The sequence below is a fragment of the Eucalyptus grandis genome, chromosome 8 (genome assembly GCF_016545825.1).
Source record: "Eucalyptus grandis isolate ANBG69807.140 chromosome 8, ASM1654582v1, whole genome shotgun sequence".
Lineage (NCBI taxonomy): Eukaryota > Viridiplantae > Streptophyta > Magnoliopsida > Myrtales > Myrtaceae > Eucalyptus > Eucalyptus grandis.
The window spans coordinates 12,991,883-13,012,176 of record NC_052619.1 but is presented as its reverse complement, the minus strand read 5'-3'; the positions used below and the strand labels follow the sequence as shown (position 1 = coordinate 13,012,176).

At 39.0% G+C, this 20,294-nt stretch overlaps 2 protein-coding genes across 2 annotated transcripts; both read right to left on the bottom strand.

Moving 5' to 3' along the window:
• Nucleotides 1-1,862: 1,862 nt before the first annotated feature.
• Nucleotides 1,863-13,513, bottom strand: LOC104456590. Its single transcript, XM_039299598.1, is given in 20 exon segments — nucleotides 1,863-2,144; nucleotides 2,624-2,732; nucleotides 2,872-2,906; nucleotides 2,998-3,051; nucleotides 3,099-3,194; nucleotides 4,178-4,250; nucleotides 4,252-4,313; nucleotides 4,465-4,538; nucleotides 4,817-5,073; nucleotides 7,118-7,121; nucleotides 7,277-7,536; nucleotides 7,852-7,957; nucleotides 8,093-8,123; nucleotides 8,224-8,274; nucleotides 8,358-8,380; nucleotides 8,383-8,434; nucleotides 8,541-8,566; nucleotides 9,147-9,285; nucleotides 9,417-9,482; nucleotides 13,220-13,513. Coding segments are annotated over 20 exon segments (1,791 nt in total). The 5' UTR covers nucleotides 13,289-13,513; the 3' UTR covers nucleotides 1,863-1,940.
• Nucleotides 13,514-15,868: 2,355 nt separating this feature from the next.
• LOC104456592 (nudix hydrolase 7) lies at nucleotides 15,869-19,973 on the bottom strand. Its single transcript, XM_010071417.3, has 8 exons — nucleotides 19,726-19,973; nucleotides 19,386-19,451; nucleotides 19,097-19,234; nucleotides 17,249-17,314; nucleotides 17,119-17,169; nucleotides 16,989-17,023; nucleotides 16,741-16,849; nucleotides 15,869-16,265 (listed from the first exon to the last, which is right to left on the bottom strand). The coding sequence occupies exons 1-8, from the start codon at nucleotides 19,906-19,908 to the stop codon at nucleotides 16,080-16,082; spliced, it is 834 nt and encodes a 277-aa protein (XP_010069719.2). The 5' UTR covers nucleotides 19,909-19,973; the 3' UTR covers nucleotides 15,869-16,079.
• Nucleotides 19,974-20,294: the final 321 nt, after the last annotated feature.

Below are 20,294 nucleotides of genomic sequence, written 5' to 3'. Positions count from 1 at the left end.
CCGATTAGATGAATAATCAGCTTAATAACTTATCAGGCGTTACGATTCGTAGTTTATTTGGCTAGTTGAGGTTTCTAGAGCGTCTCCATGTGACCATTTTTTTTTTGTGGCATTTTCTTCTTTTTCTTCCCTCCTCCTCGTTTTCTGCTCCAGCTTCTTCTCTCCTCTTCAGAATGCACGAGCTCAAATAAGAAGAGAGAAAAAGAGGATTGGTCTTGGGCTTGGCTTATAAGAGACATGGGTTGGCTGGGCTTTTACTGGGCCCGTTATTACACCGTGTTCACCGAACTCCATGAGCGACTTAAAGGTGGTCGCGTTTGGTAGTCGGATTTGAGTCGAGGATAGGATAATTTGTTATCCTATCTCGATGTTGGGAATGTCCACCGGATCGGACAAACCCGGATATATCAGGATAAAATGCGGATAAAAATCCGGGGGGGTGGGATAAGCCCGGATTTGATAAGATTTTTTTTTAAGGAAAGAAAGAACTTAGCAAAAAGAGAAGATATCACTTGTCATTTTTCAATGGTGGCCACTACGGAGGTGGCCACAATTCCTAGATCTAGGGGTTTTTCATGGCCTTTAATTAATTGAATTTTCTATTTATTTTAATTTTATAATTTAAATGAATATCATATTTATTTTTAATCTTATCCCGAAATGCGCCAAACACTTGATAGGATTAGATATGTCCGTTTTTATTATCCAGTTTAATATCATATTTTATCCTATCCTATCCCGATTATTATCAGGACGACCAAACATAGCGCAGTGAACTAACAACAACGTGTTCTCCCTCCCTTCCTCTCTCCTTTATGATAAGATTGGTTTGACCAAGATCATTTGACTTACAGGTACAACGCAAGAGAATGTTCGAGCTCCTGCTCTGACTTTAACAAGGATTTTTATTGATCAGTACATAAATCTCACGAGACATGGGGAAAGTGAAAGTGGGAATTTAATTTACATACAAATTGGCATAAATATATATATATATATATATATATATATATATATATATCGAAAGGGTATAGAAAAACAACCACATATATCCTCATACATATCTAGCATCACATAAACTCCAATTCCTTTACAAGTAGAGATTTATTCATAACTAACATTTCCTTCACAATGAAACAACAAATAGATGAGAGAATAGCACGTTGCTGCAAACCTATCATAGCAACTTTACATAACCAGTTGACATGGTTTGTTTCTAAGTGCATTGTTAGAAAATTTTGCCGAAAACAAACGAAAAATAAAACACTCATGACAAGAGTCTATCAAAAATTGACTTTTACCTCAATGGTTGACACATTGGCTTTATTTTTTCTACCTCTGGAAAATTTTGGATCGATCTATATGTGTTTATACTGTCTGTAAATGTTATTTTTTATTCACAATAAGCTGTTCCGTTTAATGACAATATAATTTGATGGAATTTACTGAATCAAATAACTAACTAGGAGAAGTCCTGCAATAACCATTAGAAGATTGAATTTTTTATGTGACTTTACTCTTTATAGCAACCTGTGACGGAAAACCTTTAACTCATAGCTGTTCTAACGATCCCAAGCTGTTGTCGATTTGTTAATTCATTTGACGATCGTTAGCTGTTAGATTTATTTCATCATACTATCGGATCGGTGGTCATAGCCTTAGATCACGCCTCGACTCGCCAGAGAGAGGCAGTGACATTCACTGATAAGGCCTAGCCCCAGCGGGTATCGGCATTGGCCAGAACGAACATGGGAGAAAGATTCCAACATTTAAAACCAGGAATAATCATGAAATATATTATAAACGCTGCCTCTTTCCTTCCCAGAGGAAATTTTATTTTGGGAATACAAAGACAGATAATACAAGCGAAGAGAAAGGAGACGCATATAGTTTAGATTGATGTATTAATTTCGTGGCATAAGCAGAAACCGAAGTAAGCTTCAGATGCTGCTAGTGCTACTACAGCTTTCCAGGCTTGTTCGAGTATATGTAACAAGGCTTTCCGCACCCGTTTTGCTCTTAAAGTGTGTGAAACCGGGACAGCCCTGGCCCTTTGCCTTCTCCCAGCATATCTGTGCCATCTCATAGAACTGGTCCTTTTTCTCGGGAGGATACTGCTGTACATACTCCTCGATCGGGATCCACTGCGCAATTGAAAGACTACTCATATGGCGTACTCAAAAAACCTTAAATAACACACTGAAGTGAAACTGTGAACAGGGGAAATTGTTCGATAAACTCATTCTATGGACGGACAGAACTGATAAGCTTGCCAGAACACTATATTCGAGGTTTACGAGCCGTTGAGAAGTATATTGTGCTTGACCTTTTGGATCTTAGGGTAGAAAGGATTCTTCAGGTCGGTGAATTACCTCAGTAGCCTCAATTTCTTGCTCATTTCTTGAACAGACATTCAGTGAAGTAGAAGCTAGTGCTGATGTGCTTAAAATCGTAGAAGATCGTACATCTAATTTTACTAGATTCATTGTTCAGCTAAAAATGAGCAAGAATGCAAGATTGAAGCATGCAGTCCAGTATAGTACAAGACAGCCCAAGCAAAGATTAATCAGTAAAGTCTTCGTGCTTCTACCAAAATCAAGAAGATCTGCAAGTGCGAATGTACCTCAGCCGCTTCGATCTCTACTTCCTGTTTCTCGATTAAAGTTGATTTAGGCCGAAGCACGCACAGGAAGAGCAAATCTGATTTTGTGAAGAATGATTGGTGGCTTTCCCTGTGATCGAACATAAGAGAGCGTTTTAGAGAAGTGAAAGCGAATTCGAAGATCAGAAGGCTAAACATAGAAGAAGACTCTAAAACAAAGACCAAAGCATATTAATGCATCACAATCTGAAATAGAGGATTTCTTTAACCTGAAACAGAGGACCTCAACAAATTCAGTGTCTACCTGTAGAACATATAAGAATAATGCTTTAGTTGGAGTTCTCAAGTGAATGCCTTAGAGAATTAGCTTTTCTACACAACATAAAACTCGTCACTTACCCTGTCTCTTCCTTTACTTCTCTCACAGCTCCACACCATATATCCTCGCCCTACAGGGATAGAGTCATGGCCAAACCATCGCAACATGTATTGATACTTCTGATGTAGTACTTGATTTCTTAAACATACCTCGTTAACAACTCCAGTGGGAGCTTCCATACACGCTTTCCACCTTCTCTTGGACTACAAGCACCTGGAAAGGAGGGGAAGGTTTTAAAGTCTTTGAAGTATCGAGTGTTTGGTTGTAATAGAATCATGTTGAAAACCAGATAAAGCAGAACGAAAGGATGCCCCTAAGAAAGTATGTATAAAACGTTACAGCATTTTATCTCTTCACAAGGGCTGTTATCCACGGATTGAATGAATTAAGAGAGGAAAACTGATAGAAAACTATTAGCTTGTTGCTAAAGCTGAGAAGATTTATGCACCCCAAAGGCTAATAGGAGTGAAGTCACATTACTAAATGGCTTGTCATATAAACAACCTAGTCAAACAAAACTCACTGGCACCAAAGACTGGTTCTGTTAGCATAAAGGAACAAATATCCAACATCTCTGCTTATACACAATGGTAACATATGCACACACAAATCCAATGAACATTGAATGCAGAGGATTATTTCCCGTGCGTAATTATTGTGATCCTATATATCCTTAATGCCTATCAGGCAGGCTGACATTTTTTAGAAAAACCATGTGATGTTTGGAAGGTGGCAAAATAATAAAGGTTACTAATTTTTTTGAATGTGTAGAACAAAGGCATGAGCCATTTGCAAATAGGATTAACAGCAGGACATCTAAAGCATGGAAAGGGCGTGGCTTTATGGAAAGGGAACAAGCTATTGTACAGAAAGCTGTGTCTAAATCTGAAAGGACCTTTTGTCGAAGGAGAACAAGCTGTAAAATATGGATTCACTAAATGCTTGGATGGACCTATGGAAGGTGAAGGTTTTATAGAACATGAGGAAGTCAATTTGCCTGGAAGAAACGGAAGGTAAACAGGCAAAATAACGCAAATTAGCAAAAAGTATGAAAGGACATTTTGCAGAAGTAGCATATACTACAACTTCACGAGCCAATCCTGGTGGGAAGACCCAATTAGACCCAATTCTTTAAAGTTGGTGTTTTGCAGTGGCTCTCAAGTGTTGGAATCCGCCAAAAGCATCATGGTCATTACCTTTCCATCATCATTCATGACAAAAGCACCCACGCCAATCCTGTGGGAGGCATAAATAGGGATGGTACTTTCTCAGAGCAAGCCAATGCTTCAGCATCAAGTAATTTTCTTCAGCATGGTGGTACTTGAATCCTTCCTGTGAAAAAAATTAGAAGGCATGAATCATATGTTATCACCACTTAATTCACTTGTATTTCTTGCCAAGTTAACATATAAGAATGTACTTTGTGTTCTCTCATTAGCCAAAATAATTTCGTTCATGCCTAGCGACATAAAAAGTCATGTACCTTCACTGCAGGTTCAACAAGGTTGACATGTTCAATGGGCAAATTGATCCAGATGCCCTTCTTCCCTGCAATTCAGGAGGACACAACAAAAGAGGCAAGAGAAGTTTGAAATCATGAGTTTATTCATAGCCAAAACAGTAAATGCGACTAAACACTCTGCAGAAAATATGGCCTGGTGTGGCAAAATTAAAAGGAAAGTCCAAATTGTTGCAGGTTTTGGCGTGTGAAAAACAGGGAAGTCAACTGTGTCGATCCAGCATCCGATTTATTTGCTTGTTCTTGCTCATTAGTGTGTTCGGTAGCTTGTTTTTTTGCAACAAATAGTTATTAATATTATTCCGCACCTGTTTCTTCCATTCATCAATTGAAGTTCTGAGGCGGCTAGTGAATGTCTCAGCGTCCATGGTCTCCTTGATTTCCACCGTTAGCCCTTCAAACCTGTCTGGTTTTCCACTGAAGACATGAACCCGACCAGTGCTACCGTCGGTCTCCTTTCGGCTTGCATCCGATGGTGAACTGGCCGACATGAATGAGATGAAGGATATGCAGCTTACACAAGAAATTGATGAGAAAAACGACGAAGACTGAACATCGCTTAACAGCATACACCTGAATCGAGTAGCCCTAGCACAAGAAATTGATGAGAAAGAACGACGAGGACTTTACTTTAGTTTATCAAAGTCAATTCCTTTTACGATTTCTTTCCTTCTTTATGTACATTCAGTCATGAACAGGGAAAGTTCATGAGCAGATATTTGGGCTAAGTATACTAGAAAATTGTGTAAGCACTCACTTTGTTTGCGTTTTTGTTCCAAATCTATTTTTTTGTTCCTAAAAACATATTTGGAACTGAAACAAGAAAGAAGAAAAAGTGTTTCTTGTTTCTGGAATAATTTTTAAGAACAAATTTTCTCTCTCCTCTCTTTTTCTTCTCTTTTTTTTTTTTCTTTCCTCTTTTCTTTTTCTTTGGCTGGTCGCCGCCTCAGCCATGGCTAGCGACCGGCTGTCAAGGGCCAACAACGCCGTCGAGGGCCGGTGACCTCGCCGGAGCGTCGTCGGCCCTAGCGAGGCTCGGGCTCGCCGAACCGGCAAGCCCGAGCCTCCCCGGCGCGGGGCAAGGCTAGGCGAGCTCGGGCTCGCCGAACCTGAGTGAGCCCGAGCTCGCCGGCCAAGGCGAGGCCAAGCCTCGCCCAACCACGCCGAGGCTCAGCTCACCGAGGGCCGACGAGCCTCGCCGTGGGCCGGGTGAGGCCGCCGGCAAAAGAAGAAAAAAAAAAAAGAAAGAAAAAAAAATAAAATAAACAAAAAAAGAACACAAATTTACCAAACGTGTTTATGTTCATTTTTTATTCACGGAACAAGTTTACCAAACGCATTTTTTATTAAAAAATTGTTTCCTGCACGAAACACTTTTTTTCTATTTATGTTCTATATAACAATTTTTAAATAGAAATGTTACCAAATGCACCCTAACTTATTAAACAAGTAGTTGCTTCGAGGAAGGTCTTCTCCATTTCCTTCACTCCTTGCAGCTTATTCTTCAATGGAGCATGGTCAATGTATGGTAATTTTAAAGGAAACAAACCTGTAAGATCATTTTGCTCACTAATGCAGTTCTGTGTCAATTCTTTTCGTGCTTTAATGCCCTTCCAAAGCACCACAACAGACCAAAAAGGTAAGTGCCAATTATAAGCATGGCTATACGATAAAACTGAAGTAATTTTCCATACAATAAAATGCTAAAGCACAGCTTTAATGAATTAAAACTTTCGGGCCTGCATGTTTGTGTTTCTTTTTCTTATTCATGAATAGATTTTCTGTTTTTTGTTCCCGGGAACAAAAAAAAGAACAGAACGCGTTTATTTGCGTTTTGTTCAAAATCTTTTTTTTTTTTTTGTTCCGAGAATAAAAATATAATAGAAATAAGAAACAAAAAAAGTTATTTTTTGTTCCTAAACACTTTTGAAGAACAAATTTTCTCTCCTTTCTTTTCTTCTTTTTTTTTCTTCTTCTTCTTCTTCCTTTTACCCTCGGCCATGGCCGGCAACAGCTGTTGAGGGCCGGCGACCTCGTTGAAGGGTCGCTAGCCCCGGCAAGGCTCGGGCAAGCACGGGCTCGCACAAATCCGGTGCGGCGCGAGGCGAGGCTCTACGAGCTCGGGCTCGCCCGGATCCGGCGAGGCCGAGCTCGCCCCCACCGGCGAGGCTCACCAGCCCTCGTCGGCAGTAGCCGACCATGGCCGAGGCCGACGACCGACCAAAAGAAGAAAAAAATAAATAAATAAAATAAAATATTAAAAAATTAAAAGAAAAAAAAAGAATACAAATTTACCAAAAGTGTTTCTATTCATTTTTTATTCACGAAACAAGTTTACCAAACGCATCTTTCTAGTCAAAAATTGTTCCCTCGAACAGAAATAGTTTTTCTATTTTTGATCCTCAGAACAATTTTGAACAAAAACACAAACAAACGCACTCGGATTTTCTCATATGCACGGCCACACAAAATATCGTTTACACAGGTTGCATTTAAAGCTTTAGAAATCACAATAATTAAAATGATTCTGCATAAACTATCAATTAAAACCAGAATATGTAAACAGAATTTGACATAAGCTACGACACAAAATAAAGCTGTTCTCTTCATTATATACAGCGCTTCCATAACACAAGAAGTAAACACGCAGCATCACAACTGGGAAATTCTTGCCTCGTCCCAGGTCCACTGGACCAAGTCCATCCGAACCTTCGATTTTGTGGGACCTACATGTGGGCCTCTGGTGGGGCTCACAAAATCAGCGGTGGGGATCAACATGGTGCAGTACGTCTGGGGCTAAGGAAGCAATTTCGTATCACAACCAGGCAGTAATTACATAGAACTTGCAAAGTTCTCCACAATTTCAGGGTTATTGCAGTAGATGTAAATCCTTTTGCCTCTCCCAGTAGTTGTGGCCAAAGCAGCGAAACCAGGGTGGCCACGATCAGTCCTCTCCAAGTATATCTTCGCCATGAAATTGAATTGCTTGTTTCCAACAACAAAAGGTTGTTTTGTGTACTCCTCAATTGGCATCCACTATAATCAAAATAGAATACATCCAGTTCAGATCATAGATTTGGCCAAAGAAAGAACTAATGAATGATGATCTTTTAACACCGCTACTAAATGGGTAGATCCGAACAGCTATCCGGTGAAGTCACTCGTCGTCGATGTGCTTAAGAAATTATACATTAAATTTTAGTACATTCATCGTTTAGCAAAAATGAGCAAGAATGCAAGATTAAAGCATGCAGCCCAGTGTTGTCCAGGACGGCACAAGCAAAGATTTGATTAGTAAAAAGTCCTCGTACTTCCACCAAAATCTAGGATATATGCAAGTGTGCAATTTACCTGGGCTGCCTCAATCTCTTCATCTTCATTGATAGCAGACGATTCTGGCTTAAGTACGCAAAGGAAGAACAAATCCGACTTTGTGAAGAATGATTCGTGGCTTTGTCTGTGATAGAACATAAGAGATAGAATGATAGAAAAGAGAAAGCAGATTTGAACATCAGAAGGCTACACACAGACATCTACATGAAGACCAAAACATATTAAAGCACCACAATCTGAAATAGAAGATTTTCTTTACCTGAAACAGACGACTTCGACAAATTTAGTGTCTACCTGTGGAACGTAAAAGATTAAGGCTTTAGTCTGAATTCTCAAGTGAAATGCCTCAGATAATTAACTTTTCTACACAGCATAAAACTCTTCACTTACTCCGGTCTCTTCCTTTACTTCCCTGACAACTGCATCACATATATCCTCACCCTACGGGGATAGATTCACAGTCAAACCATTGCATTACATATCGATACATCTAATGTAGCAGTTGATATCCTAAACACACTCACCTCTTTCACAACTCCAGTGGGAGTTTCCATACACCTGTACCTTGGAACCTTCCACTATGCTCTTGGACTACAAGCACCTAGAAAGGAGGGCAAAGTTTTTAGATTCTTTAGAGTGTTGAGTGAGTGCCCGGTTGCATAAGAATCACGCTGAAAACAAGATAAAAGTGGTGCAAAAGCGCGCACCGAACAAAAGATGGTATAAAACTTCACTGCATTGTATCTCTTCACAAAGTAAGGCTATTATCCACAGGCTGAATCCCTCAAAAAAGGAAAACCGATAGAAGCTTATGTGATCGTTGCTAAGATGAGAAGATTTATCACACTCCAAATGCTAATAGGGCCTGAAGTCACATTACTAAATGGCTTGTCATAAATATGTCCTAGTCAGATTAAAAGATTATGGCGAGGCATTGGCACCAAAGAATAGTTCTATTAAGAAAAAGACAACAAATCCAATATCTCTGCTTATCCACAAGGGCAACATACATGCATACAAATCCAATGAACATTGAATGTAGAGGTTTTCTTCACAGGCGAAATTACTGTGATCCTACCTATCCTGCTAAAGGATTCAATGGCTATCAAGCAGGCTAATTTCACACACTACAAATCTCTAGTCTTACACACTATTGCAGAGGGAAGTGTCCAGTCCTAGAGTGCGACTCTGAACTTTTAAGAACAACTATATGAGCAAATCAAATGTTACATTTCTATCTCTTTGCATCTTCCTATAAGAGTCTTAAAAAGGGCCAATGCAAGAAACGGGACAATAACAGGGCAGAAAGTTACCTCTTTTATCATTCAAGACGAAAGCACCAACACCCACCCTATGTGAAGTATTTGCAGGTAAAGTATCCAAGGTCTCCTCAGGAAGCCAGCGGACAAGCATCAGGTAAGCTGGTTCGGCATGATAATACCTAAATCCTTCCTGCCAAATTACCAGACAATATTTCAATGAACCGTGTATTTCATACCTAAACCTATCAAACTTCCTACTAGAAAGTGATTAACAAAAGGGGCCAATACTAAATCTTGGCCACGAAAAACACATGTATGTACCTTCACTATAATGTCAGCAAGATGCGAACATTCAACGGGCAATTTGATCCACACTCCCTTCTTCCCTGCAACCGAAATATACCCAATAAGAAGAAATACAAAAGAACAGATCGGTATTCCTACAAATCGAAGAAAACAAATCAACAAGACCCACGAAATACAAGTGCGGTACCTGTTTTTCCAGCTTGATATTGAAGCCCCGAGCAAAGGGGCAAAGACATCAGCATCCATATTCTCCTTGATCTCCACCCTGACTCCTCCATGTGAATCCTCGAATCCATTGAGAAGTTGAATCTGTTGGATCCCACTATCGTTATGTTCAGTCACGCCTTGCCTCAAAGCTGATGATGCACTGATGGGAAAGGGCAGCCATGATCTGATGGGAAAGATCCTGGGAAAGAGCAGCCAGGATCTGATGGGAAAGGGCAGCCTACGAGCTAAACCTGGACAAATGAAGCGACCGTTCAACTACTGATTTCTATCGGAAACAACTGGTCTAGCTCAAAAGTAAAGTAATAAACCCAAATAGAAAATAACCCAGAACAAAACTATTAAAGCAAAGGAGGAGGAAGACTTCAATAGTCTCTCTTTACTAAGTCAACTCCCCTCGCAAACACTCTCTTGGGTGATGATGCTCTTGAATATTCCCGTAATTTTTCTCACTACATATTTGTCCAGGAACAGCCAAGAACCTCACCAGTCACTCAACCATTGGATACGCAAAGCTCAAGAGCATAAAGACCGCGGCAGCCACGAAGAAAATAAAAGCTTTCTTAAGAGAAAAATAGAAAGAAACAACCAAACACAAAGACCAACTAAATTGCGAATGTCCATGGATCAAACAAATAAAGAAACACAGGAAGTGGGCAATTGGGTAGGCTTTGCCGTCGTCACAGACGATGGATTAAACAATGAAAACTCGAGAGAGAAAACCAAATGCATCGATCCACGCGTACCATATAAAGCCCTTGGGTTGCAAGGAGTCGAAGCACTAAAATTGAGGCCTCGGACGTTGGCCATCTGCTTCTCCTCGTCGTCCGGCTCGGCGTTCGCGGACAGGAGCGAGGCCTTCAGCTCCTGCAGCCGCCTCCACATGCCGAGCATGCACGACCGCAAGAAGTCAAAGCCCTCGCGGGAGGCCATCCGATCGAAAAGCACGTTGAAGGAAGCCGAGAGAGCTGCTGCGAAGACGATCACCGCCGCCATAGGGATCTTCAGGATGCAGGAGGAAGCTGGGAGGCGATTGGAGAGGAAGTGAGGACGATCGCCGACCGAAGAAGCGCCAATGTGTTAAGTATTATCCTTCAAAGATTGATGGTTGATCGCTTCGGCACGAACATCAAACGGATGGGAGATTAAGTTGTTCTCCAGCGTACTGCTATCGCTCCAACGGCTAAAGCGAAGTGAAAGATAAAGGCAGCAACTGTAAAACCATATAAAGGCTTCTTCTGGGTCTGCGGAGTTGAAACATCTGGGAAGGAGTAATGGTGCGGTGATCTGGTCTTCGAAAAATTTGCGGCGAACGTTCCCCTCGGCTGCACACCTCCACCGACACGGAACCGATGAAGATGCAGAAATGCCCCCGGCCATTGGGCGGCACATACTTTTCAGTTGCAGAGACAGAGAGGAGAAGATGCGCCCGTCGGAAGCTCAGAATTTACGATGTATATTCCGTCGTCCTCGTCTGTCTTGGGGTCTTCGCTGCAGTCCTAGATCGGCGATTGCTTCGTCTCCCCGTAGTCAAGGCAAGAACGCGTCCGACACAATCAAAAGACTTCTTATCATTGCGGTGTTATTTTATTCTTCATCGTTTTTTCAAGGTTTCATATATAACGGCATAACCAAACAAACAATCCTTCAACTTTAATCCAACGTATAATGTAATCCCTAAACTTTTAAGTCTCCAAAATGATCTCTGAATTTTAACCTAATATATAATATGATCCATAAACTTTCAATTTGTTCAATATAATATATGAACTTTTGATACACATTCAATTTAATCCCTAAAATATATTAAAATTTTCAATATTATCCTTTTATTAATTTGAGTGTATGGACTACATTGAATTTCCTTCTTTTTTTTTTTTTTTTTTTTTATAATTCATAGACTAAACTAAACATGTACCAAGAGTCTAAAGACACTATTAAAAAAATTGAAAGTTCAAGTACTACATTGCAAATTGGGTTAAAATTCCGAGATCACATTGAATAAATTAAAAATTTAGAAACCACATTACCTATTAAATTAAAGTTTATGGATTATTTGTGTCATTTTTCCTATATAAATTGTGGATATCTTATATAGATTATTTTTTATATTATCTTTATCTTAATCATCTTATAAAGCATGTGTTATTCTTTGATATAGAAATATGTGTAAATTATTCTTATCTAACTATGATAAGAATAATTTAAGGCAAATTATTATTCATTAGTGTTTGCCATAAGCTATTAAATCGATGATAAGGCAAACTATTATTGAACATTTGAACAAGTCGATCACATGTAATCTCTAGTAAAATTCATCTCATCTCTTAATAATTGATCTTAGCATCCAAAGGCTCATTTGATAATATTGTAAAATGGGTGCTACATATTTAAGCACTAAATATGTCCACAACTTTAGTGTGGGAAGTGGAATTAAATGGTGTTTCACTATGAATAGTTAGGAGATTATTAGTTCCTTACTCTAGGCGAACCAAACATTATTAATAAGTTTCAGCAATATAATTGATGCTACTCTAATTATCACCAAATATTTTCGTTTGAATTTAATGAGGCAGCTCCTTCCTTATAAATTTTAATACTAAATGTTGTTATCGAACAAGCCCTTAATATACCTAAACTTCTTTTTTTATATTGTAAGGATCCAATTAATGAGATTAAGCATACATAATAATAAAATCGTATAATTTTCAAAACATTGATTGCAAATGACATGAGAAAAGATAAATCATGAGTTCCCTTATTAACAAAATCTCGTTAGCAACGATATCGTTTGCTTTGAAAGTGGCAAGCTTCTATTGTTGTGGACCACACTCTATTATTGAAGGGTTACGATCTTTTCGTACTGTTTCTTCCCCTTTCTTCTTACGTCTGTTAATTTTGTAATACTGAGGACCTTCTGCGTTTCAATCGGGGATTGTGATTGACCAAAGATTCAAGTTTTATAATATAAGAGCCATTAAATTCAAGGGAGGGGACGACTGCTTTAGGACTGCGTTTCGATCGTTTGCTTTAGGACTGCTTCTTTATTTTATTCAATCACACGTCTCTGCAATTTTTATTTTTTTTATTGCATACTCAACTGATCCATTCCCTTCCCCTAAATATACCAATGACTCATTTCCCACCTAATACATCACTGGCACGCATTAAAAATTTGAGAAAGAAAAAAAGCATCCACAAGCCTAAAATTCTAAATTTTTAATGTATAACATATTTACCTTATATTAATATTTGATTATTGAGCATCATTGAAAATATATTTTCATGGACGTGGCTTAAGCAAAACAAATGACTTCGTTTTGACTGAAAAATCATCTAATTAAACTTTGATGAAGTGTAAATATGTCGCAAAGTAAGAGTTTTGCGATTTTTGATCTCATAAGGATTAAAGGATTATACTTAGTATAGTTTGAGATATTTTATGTTATAAAAAAAAAACTTAGGGTATATATAAATAGTTTGGGTTTTCTGATTTTCTTTTCCTAAACAAATTCTAATTCTAATAATAAAAAAAACCCCCCAAAAAAGAGGGAGAGTCGGTGGCTAAGCCTGATCAGGGAAGGAGGAGGTACCTTGGCCGGTGGCAGGGCCGTCCATCCACCGGTGACAGTCCAACGACCCTCGCCATTGTCTTGGCCCATCGTTGTTGCTGTTGCCCCTCGTACGAAGAGAGAGAGAGAGAGAGAGAGAGAGAGAGTTCAGCAAGGCCGCAGCGCTAGATCTGCGGAGAGTACCATGGTCCTCGCCAGCAAGTGGTGAGGCTGATGAAGGTCGTGACTTCGCCTGCTTCACCTCCCTCCTCGCCTGGCCGGACCCATTATCTTTATGCTCGTAGCGTATGGAGAGGGAGAGAAAGAGGAACGGAGAGAGAGATGCACGCTTTTAGATCTGTTCATGGTAGCTACAGAGAGGGTAAAACACAATCATCCAAGATTCTCCCATTTGTTAGGTTTCCACTTAATATTAGCCAGTGGCTCGGCCCACAAGAATATCAATAGATTAGTACGTGCATATCCACAAACCCTCAACCAAGTTTACCGCGATATTGAACACCTAACCATCATCCTCCAATACCAAAACTACAATCCATTAATAGTCTCATATATCATAATACATTTTACAAATCAATCATATTACTTTTCTCAACTCAACTTATCCACCAGAAATACTTTTCATAAAACATTTCTCATAAACCAGTTTTACAAACCAAATCAAATCAAATTCATATTATAAAGTATTTCACAAGTCGATATATATAACATTCCATAAACTATACTCAAAGTCAAGAGTTTGTTGTAAAATGATTTTGCAGATAAAAAATATATAATATTTCTCAACTTCATTCATCAATAGAATATATATCTCCATCAAACGATTCTCACACCATTCACAAATACCAAAATGTAGTAAATATCTAATCCAAATTTTTAAGCAACAAACATACTTATTCATAACTCATAATATATCTAATCTTTATCATTTTGAAGATATGAATTTACAAGAAAAAGTACCACTTACCCGAAAAGCCTAAATTGCTCAAGCCAATGCACTTATATTTATATCAATTAGTCGAAAACAATATCAAGACCGGTAATATACTAGTCTAACTAACGACTCAACTAAACTATAAATAAAACGATACTTCCTTCAAAAGCGAACTTCAGAAATTTGTTCTGATCAAACATTCATCATTCTCCATCACGTGAATTGTCCCCGCTATGCATAACTCAAAAGCGAACTTCAAAAATTTGTTTTGATCAAATTGTACTTCACAATCTAATTTCGTCAAAACCCAAAGATCCACAATGCCTTAGACTACCATTTCCATAAAATCACAACTCAAAAGCTCCTTATGTGAGCCTCATAGTTCAAGATCTACATAACTCAAAGTGTGTGCTCTATCTTCCAAAATCACTCCAATTAGACGAATAATCAGCTTGATAAGTTATCAGGTGTTACGATTTGTAGTTTATTTGGCTAGTCAACGTTTCTAGAGCGTCTCCATGTGACCATTTTTTTTTTTTTTTTTTGCATTTTCTTCTTTTCCTCTTTCCCTCCTCCTCGTTTTCTGCTTCAGCTTCTTCGTCTCCTCTTCGAATGCACGAGCTCAAATAAGAAGAGAGAAAAAGAGGATTGGTCTTAGGCTTGGCTTATAAGAGACATGGGTTGGCTGGGCTTTTTTATTGGGCCTGTTATTACAATCAGTGTTTACCGAACTCCATGAGAGACTTAGGAACTAACTACAGCATGTACTCTCTCCCTCCCTCTCCTTTATGACAAGATTGGTTTGACCGAGATCATTTGACTTACAGGGGGCCATCGCAAGAGAATGTTCGAGCTCCTGCTCTGAAGTTAACAGTTTCCTTTATAACTTTAACAAGGATTTTTATTGATCAGTACATAAATCTCACGAGACATAGGGAAAGTGAAAGTGGGAATTTAATTTACATACCTATTGGCATAAAAAAAAAATGTATCGAAAGGGTATAGAAAAATAACCATATATATCCTCATACATATCTAGCATCACATAAACTGCAATTCCTTTACAAATAGAGATTTATTCATAAGAATCATAACTAACATTTCCTTCACAATGAAACAACAAATAGATGAGAGAATAGCACATTGCTGCAAACCTATCATAACAACTTTACATAACCAGTTGACATGGTTTGTTTCTAAGTGCAGTGTTAGAAAATTTTGCCGAAAACAAACGAAGAATAAAACACTCATGACAAGAGTCTATCAAAAATTGACTTTTACCTCGATGATTGACACATTGGCTTTATTTTTTTCTTCCTCCGGTAAAACTTTGGATCGATCTATATGTGTTTATACTGTCTGTAAATGTTATTTTTTATTCACAATAAGCTGGTCCGTTTAATGACAATATAATTTGATGGAATTTACTGAATCAAATAACCAAGTAGGAGAAGTCCTGCAATAACCATCAGAAGATTGAATTTTTTTATGTCACTTTTACTCTCCTATAGCAACCTGTGATGGAAAACCTTTAACCTCATAGCTGTTCTAACGATCCTAAGTTGTTGTCGATTTGTTAATTCATTTGACGATCGTTAGCTGTTAGATTCATTTCATCCAACTATCGGATCGGTGGTCATAGCCTTAGATCACGCCCTTGACTCACCAGAGAGAGGCAGTGACATTCACTGATAAGGCCTAGGTCCGGCGGGTATCGGCATTGGCCAGAACGAACATGGGAGAAAGATTCCAACATTTAAAACCAGGAATAATCATGAAATATATTACAAACGCTGCCTCTTTCCTTCCCAGAGGAAATTTTATTTTGGGGAATACAATGACAGATAATACAAGTGAAGAGAAAGGAGACGCATATAACTTAGATTGATGTATTTATCTCGTGGCATAAGCGGAAACCGAAGTAAGCTTCAGATGCTGCTAGTGCTACTACAGCTTTCCAGGCTTGTTCGAGTATATGTAACAAGGCTTTCCGCTACCCGTTTTGCTCTTAAAGTGTGTGAAACCGGGACAGCCCTGACCCTTTGCCTTCTCCCAGCATATCTGTGCCATCTCATAGAACTGGTCCTTTTTCTCGGGAGGATACTGCTGTACATACTCCTCGATCGGGATCCACTGCGCAATTGAAAGACTACTCATATGGCGTACTCAAAACCTTAAATAACACACTGAAGTGAAACTGTGAACAGGGGGAAATTGTTCGATAAACTCATTCTATGGACGGACAGAACTGATCAGCTTGCCAGAACACTATATTCGAGGTTTACGAGCCGTTGAGAAGTATATTGTGCTTGACCTTTTGGATCTTAGGTAGAAAGGATTCTTCAGGTCGGTGAATTACCTCAGTAGCCTCAATTTCTTGCTCATTTCTTGAACAGACATTCAGTGAAGTAGCTAGTCGCTGATGTGCTTAAAATCGTAGAAAATCGTACATCTAATTTTACTAGATTCATTGTTCAGCTAAAAATGAGCAAGAATGCAAGATTGAAGCATGCAGTCCAGTATAGTACAAGACAGCCCAAGCAAAGATTAATCAGTAAAGTCTTCGTGCTTCTACCAAAATCAAGAAGATCTGCAAGTGCGAATGTACCTCAGCTGCCTCGATCTCTACTTCCTGTTTCTTGATTAAAGTTGATTTAGGCCGAAGCACGCACAGGAAGAGCAAATCTGATTTTGTGAAGAATGCTTGGTGGCTTTGCCTGTGATCGAACATAAGAGAGCGTTTTAGAGAAGTGAAAGTGAATTCGAAGATCAGAAGGCTAAACATAGAAGAAGGCTCTAAAACAAAGACCAAAGCATATTAATGCACCACAATCTGAAATAGAGGATTTCTTTAACCTGAAACAGAGGACCTCAACGAATTCAGTGTCTACCTGTAGAACATAGAAGAATAAGGCTTTAGTTGGAGTTCTCAAGTGAATGCCTTAGAGAATTAGCTTTTCTACACAACATAAAACTCGTCACTTACTCCTGTCTCTTCCTTTACTTCTCTCACAGCTGCACACCATATATCCTCGCCCTACAGGTATAGAGTCATGGTCAAACCATCGCAACATGTATTGATACTTCTGATGTAGTACTTGATTTCTTAAACATACCTCGTTAACAACTCCAGTGGGGAGCTTCCATACACGCTTTCCACCCTTCTCTTGAACTACAAGCACCTGGAAAGGAGGGGAAGGTTTTAAAGTCTTTGAAGTATCGAGTGTCTGGTTGTAATAGAATCATGTTGAAAACCAGATAAAGCAGAACGAAAGGATGCCCCTAAGAAAAGTTTGTATAAAACGTCACTGCATTTTATCTCTTCACAAGGGCTGTTATCCACGGATTGAATCAATTAAGAGAGGAAAACTGATAGAAAACTATTAGCTTGTTGCTAAAGCTGAGAAGATTTATGCACCCCAAAGGCTAATAGGAGTGAAGTCACATTACTAAATGGCTTGTCATATAGACAACCTAGTCAAACCAAAACTCACTGGCACCAAAGACTGGTTCTGTTAGCATAAAGGAACAAATATCCAACATCTCTGCTTATACACAATGGTAACATATGCACACACGAATCCAATGAACATTGAATGCAGCGGATTATTTCCCAGGCGTAATTATTATGATCCTATATATCCTTAATGCCTATCAGGCAGGCCGATATTTTTTAGAAAACCATGTGATGTTTGGAAGGTGGCAAAATAATGAAGGTTACTAATATGTTTATTTGAATATGTAGAACAAAGACATGAGCCACTTGCAAATAGGATTAACAGCAGGATATCTAAAGCATGGAAAGGGAGTGGCTCTACGGAAAAGGAACAAGCTATTATGCAGAAAACGTGTCTAAATCTGAAAGGACCTTTTGTCGAGAACAAGCTGTAAAGCATGGGTTCACTAAATGCTTAGATGGACCAATGGAAGGTGAAGGTTTTATAGAACATGAGGAAGTCAATTTGCCTGGAAGAAACAGAAGGTAAACGGGCCATATAACCCAAATTAGCGAAAAACTATCAAAGGACATTTTGCAGAAGTAGCATATACTACAACCACATGAGCCAATCCTGGTGGGAAGACCCAATTCCTTATCAATTTGAATTCGACTCAAGTTGGTGTTTTAGGCCCTATTTGTTATGTTCTTTTTTCTGTTTATGAACAAAAATCCTGTTTTTTTGTTCCCTAGAACAAAAAAAGAACAGAAATGCATTTGTTTGCGTTTTTGTTCCAAATCTATTTTTTTGTTCCCAGGAACACATTTGAAACAGAAATGAAGAAATAAGAAAAACATGTTTCTTGTTTTTGGAACAATTTTTAAGAACAAATTTTCTCTCTCCTCTCTTTTCTTCTTTTTTTTTTTTTTTTCTTTTCTTTTTCTTTTTCTTTGTCGCCGACCTCGCCATGGCCGGCAACCTCGTCGAGGGCCGACGCCGTCGAGGTCCGGCAACCTCGCCGAAGTGTTGCGGCCCCGGCGAGGCCGAGCGTCGCCGACCGGGCGAGGCTCGGCCTCACCTGGTCGAGCAAGCTCGCCCAATTGGCTAAGGCGAGCCCGAGCTCGCCTAGCCACGGCGAGGCTCCTAGCCGGGGCTGGGGCGAGTCCACCCTCGGGCGAGCTTGGGCTCGCCCAAATCCAGCGAGCCCGAGCTTGCCCAGCCAAGGCAAGGCCGAGCCTCATTGGCACGGGGCGAGAAAAAAAGCTCAAAAAGGCCAAAATAAAATAAAAAAGAAAAAAAGAAAAATATTAAAAATTAAAAGAACACAAATTTACCAAAAGTATTTCGTTAATTTTTATTCCCGGAATAAGTTTACAAAAAACGTTTTTTATTCAAAAATTGTTCCCTGAGCAAAAACATTTTTTTCTATTTTTGTTTCTTCGGAACAATTTTTGAAATAAACGTTACCAAACGCGCCCTTAGTAACCCTCAGGTGTTGGAATATGCCAAAAGCATTATGGTCATTACCTTTCCATCATCATTCATGACAAAAGCACCCACGCCAATCCTATGTGAGGCATAAATAGGCATTGTATTGTCCTCGGGCGCAAGCCAATGCGTCAGCATCAAGTAATTTTCTTCAGCATGGTGGTACTTAAATCCTTCCTGTGAAAAAAATTAGAAGGCATGAATCATATGTTATTACCACTTAATTCACTTGTGTTTCTTTCCTAGTTAACATATAAGAAGGTACTTTGTGTTCTCTCATTAGCCAAAATAATTTAGTTCATGCCTGGTGACATAAAACGTCATGTACCTTCACTGCAGATTCAACAAGGTTGACATGTTCAATGGGCAATTTGATCCAGATGCCCTTCTTCCCCTACAATTCAGGAGGACACAATAAAAGAGGCAAGAGAAGTTTGAAATCATGAGTTTATTCAGAGCCCAAACGGTATATGCGACTAAAAAGCGTGCGGAAAATCTGGCCTGGTTTATGCTGTCTCAGGTGTGGAGTAAAGTCCAAATTGTTGTAGGTTTTGGCGTGTGAAAAACAAGGAAGTCAACTTTGTGTTGATCCAGTATCCGATTTATTTGCTCGGTGTGTTCGGTAGCTTGTGTTTTTGCAACAAATAGTTATCAACATTATTCCGCACCTGTTTCTTCCATTCATCAACTGAAGTTCTGAGGCGGCAAGCGAAGGTCTCAACGTCCATGGTCTCCTCGATCTCCACTGTTAGTCCTTCAAACCTGTCTGGTTTTCCACTGAAGACATGAACCTGACTAGTACTGCCATCGGTCTTCTTTTGGCTTGCAGCCGATGGTGAACTGGCCGACATGAATGAGATGTAGGATATGTAGCACTCTTAGAGTTTAGAAGAAAAGTGGAGTGCATGGAAAAGCATTTCATCAATTGAATTTATAGCACAAGGACAGAACATCATGCCTAATCAAATTAACAGTAGGCACCTGAACCAAGTAGACTTAGCACAAGAAATTGATGAGAAAGAACGGCGACAACTTGATTTTAGTTTATCAAAGTCAATTCTTTTTATGATTTCTTAAATTGATGAGAAAGAACCACGACGACTTGATTTTAGTTTATCAAAGTCAATTCTTTTTATGATTTCTTAAATTGATGAGAAAGAACACGACGACTTGGTTTTAATTTATCAAAGTCAATTCTTTTTATGATTTATTTTCTCCTTTATGTACATTACTGTAA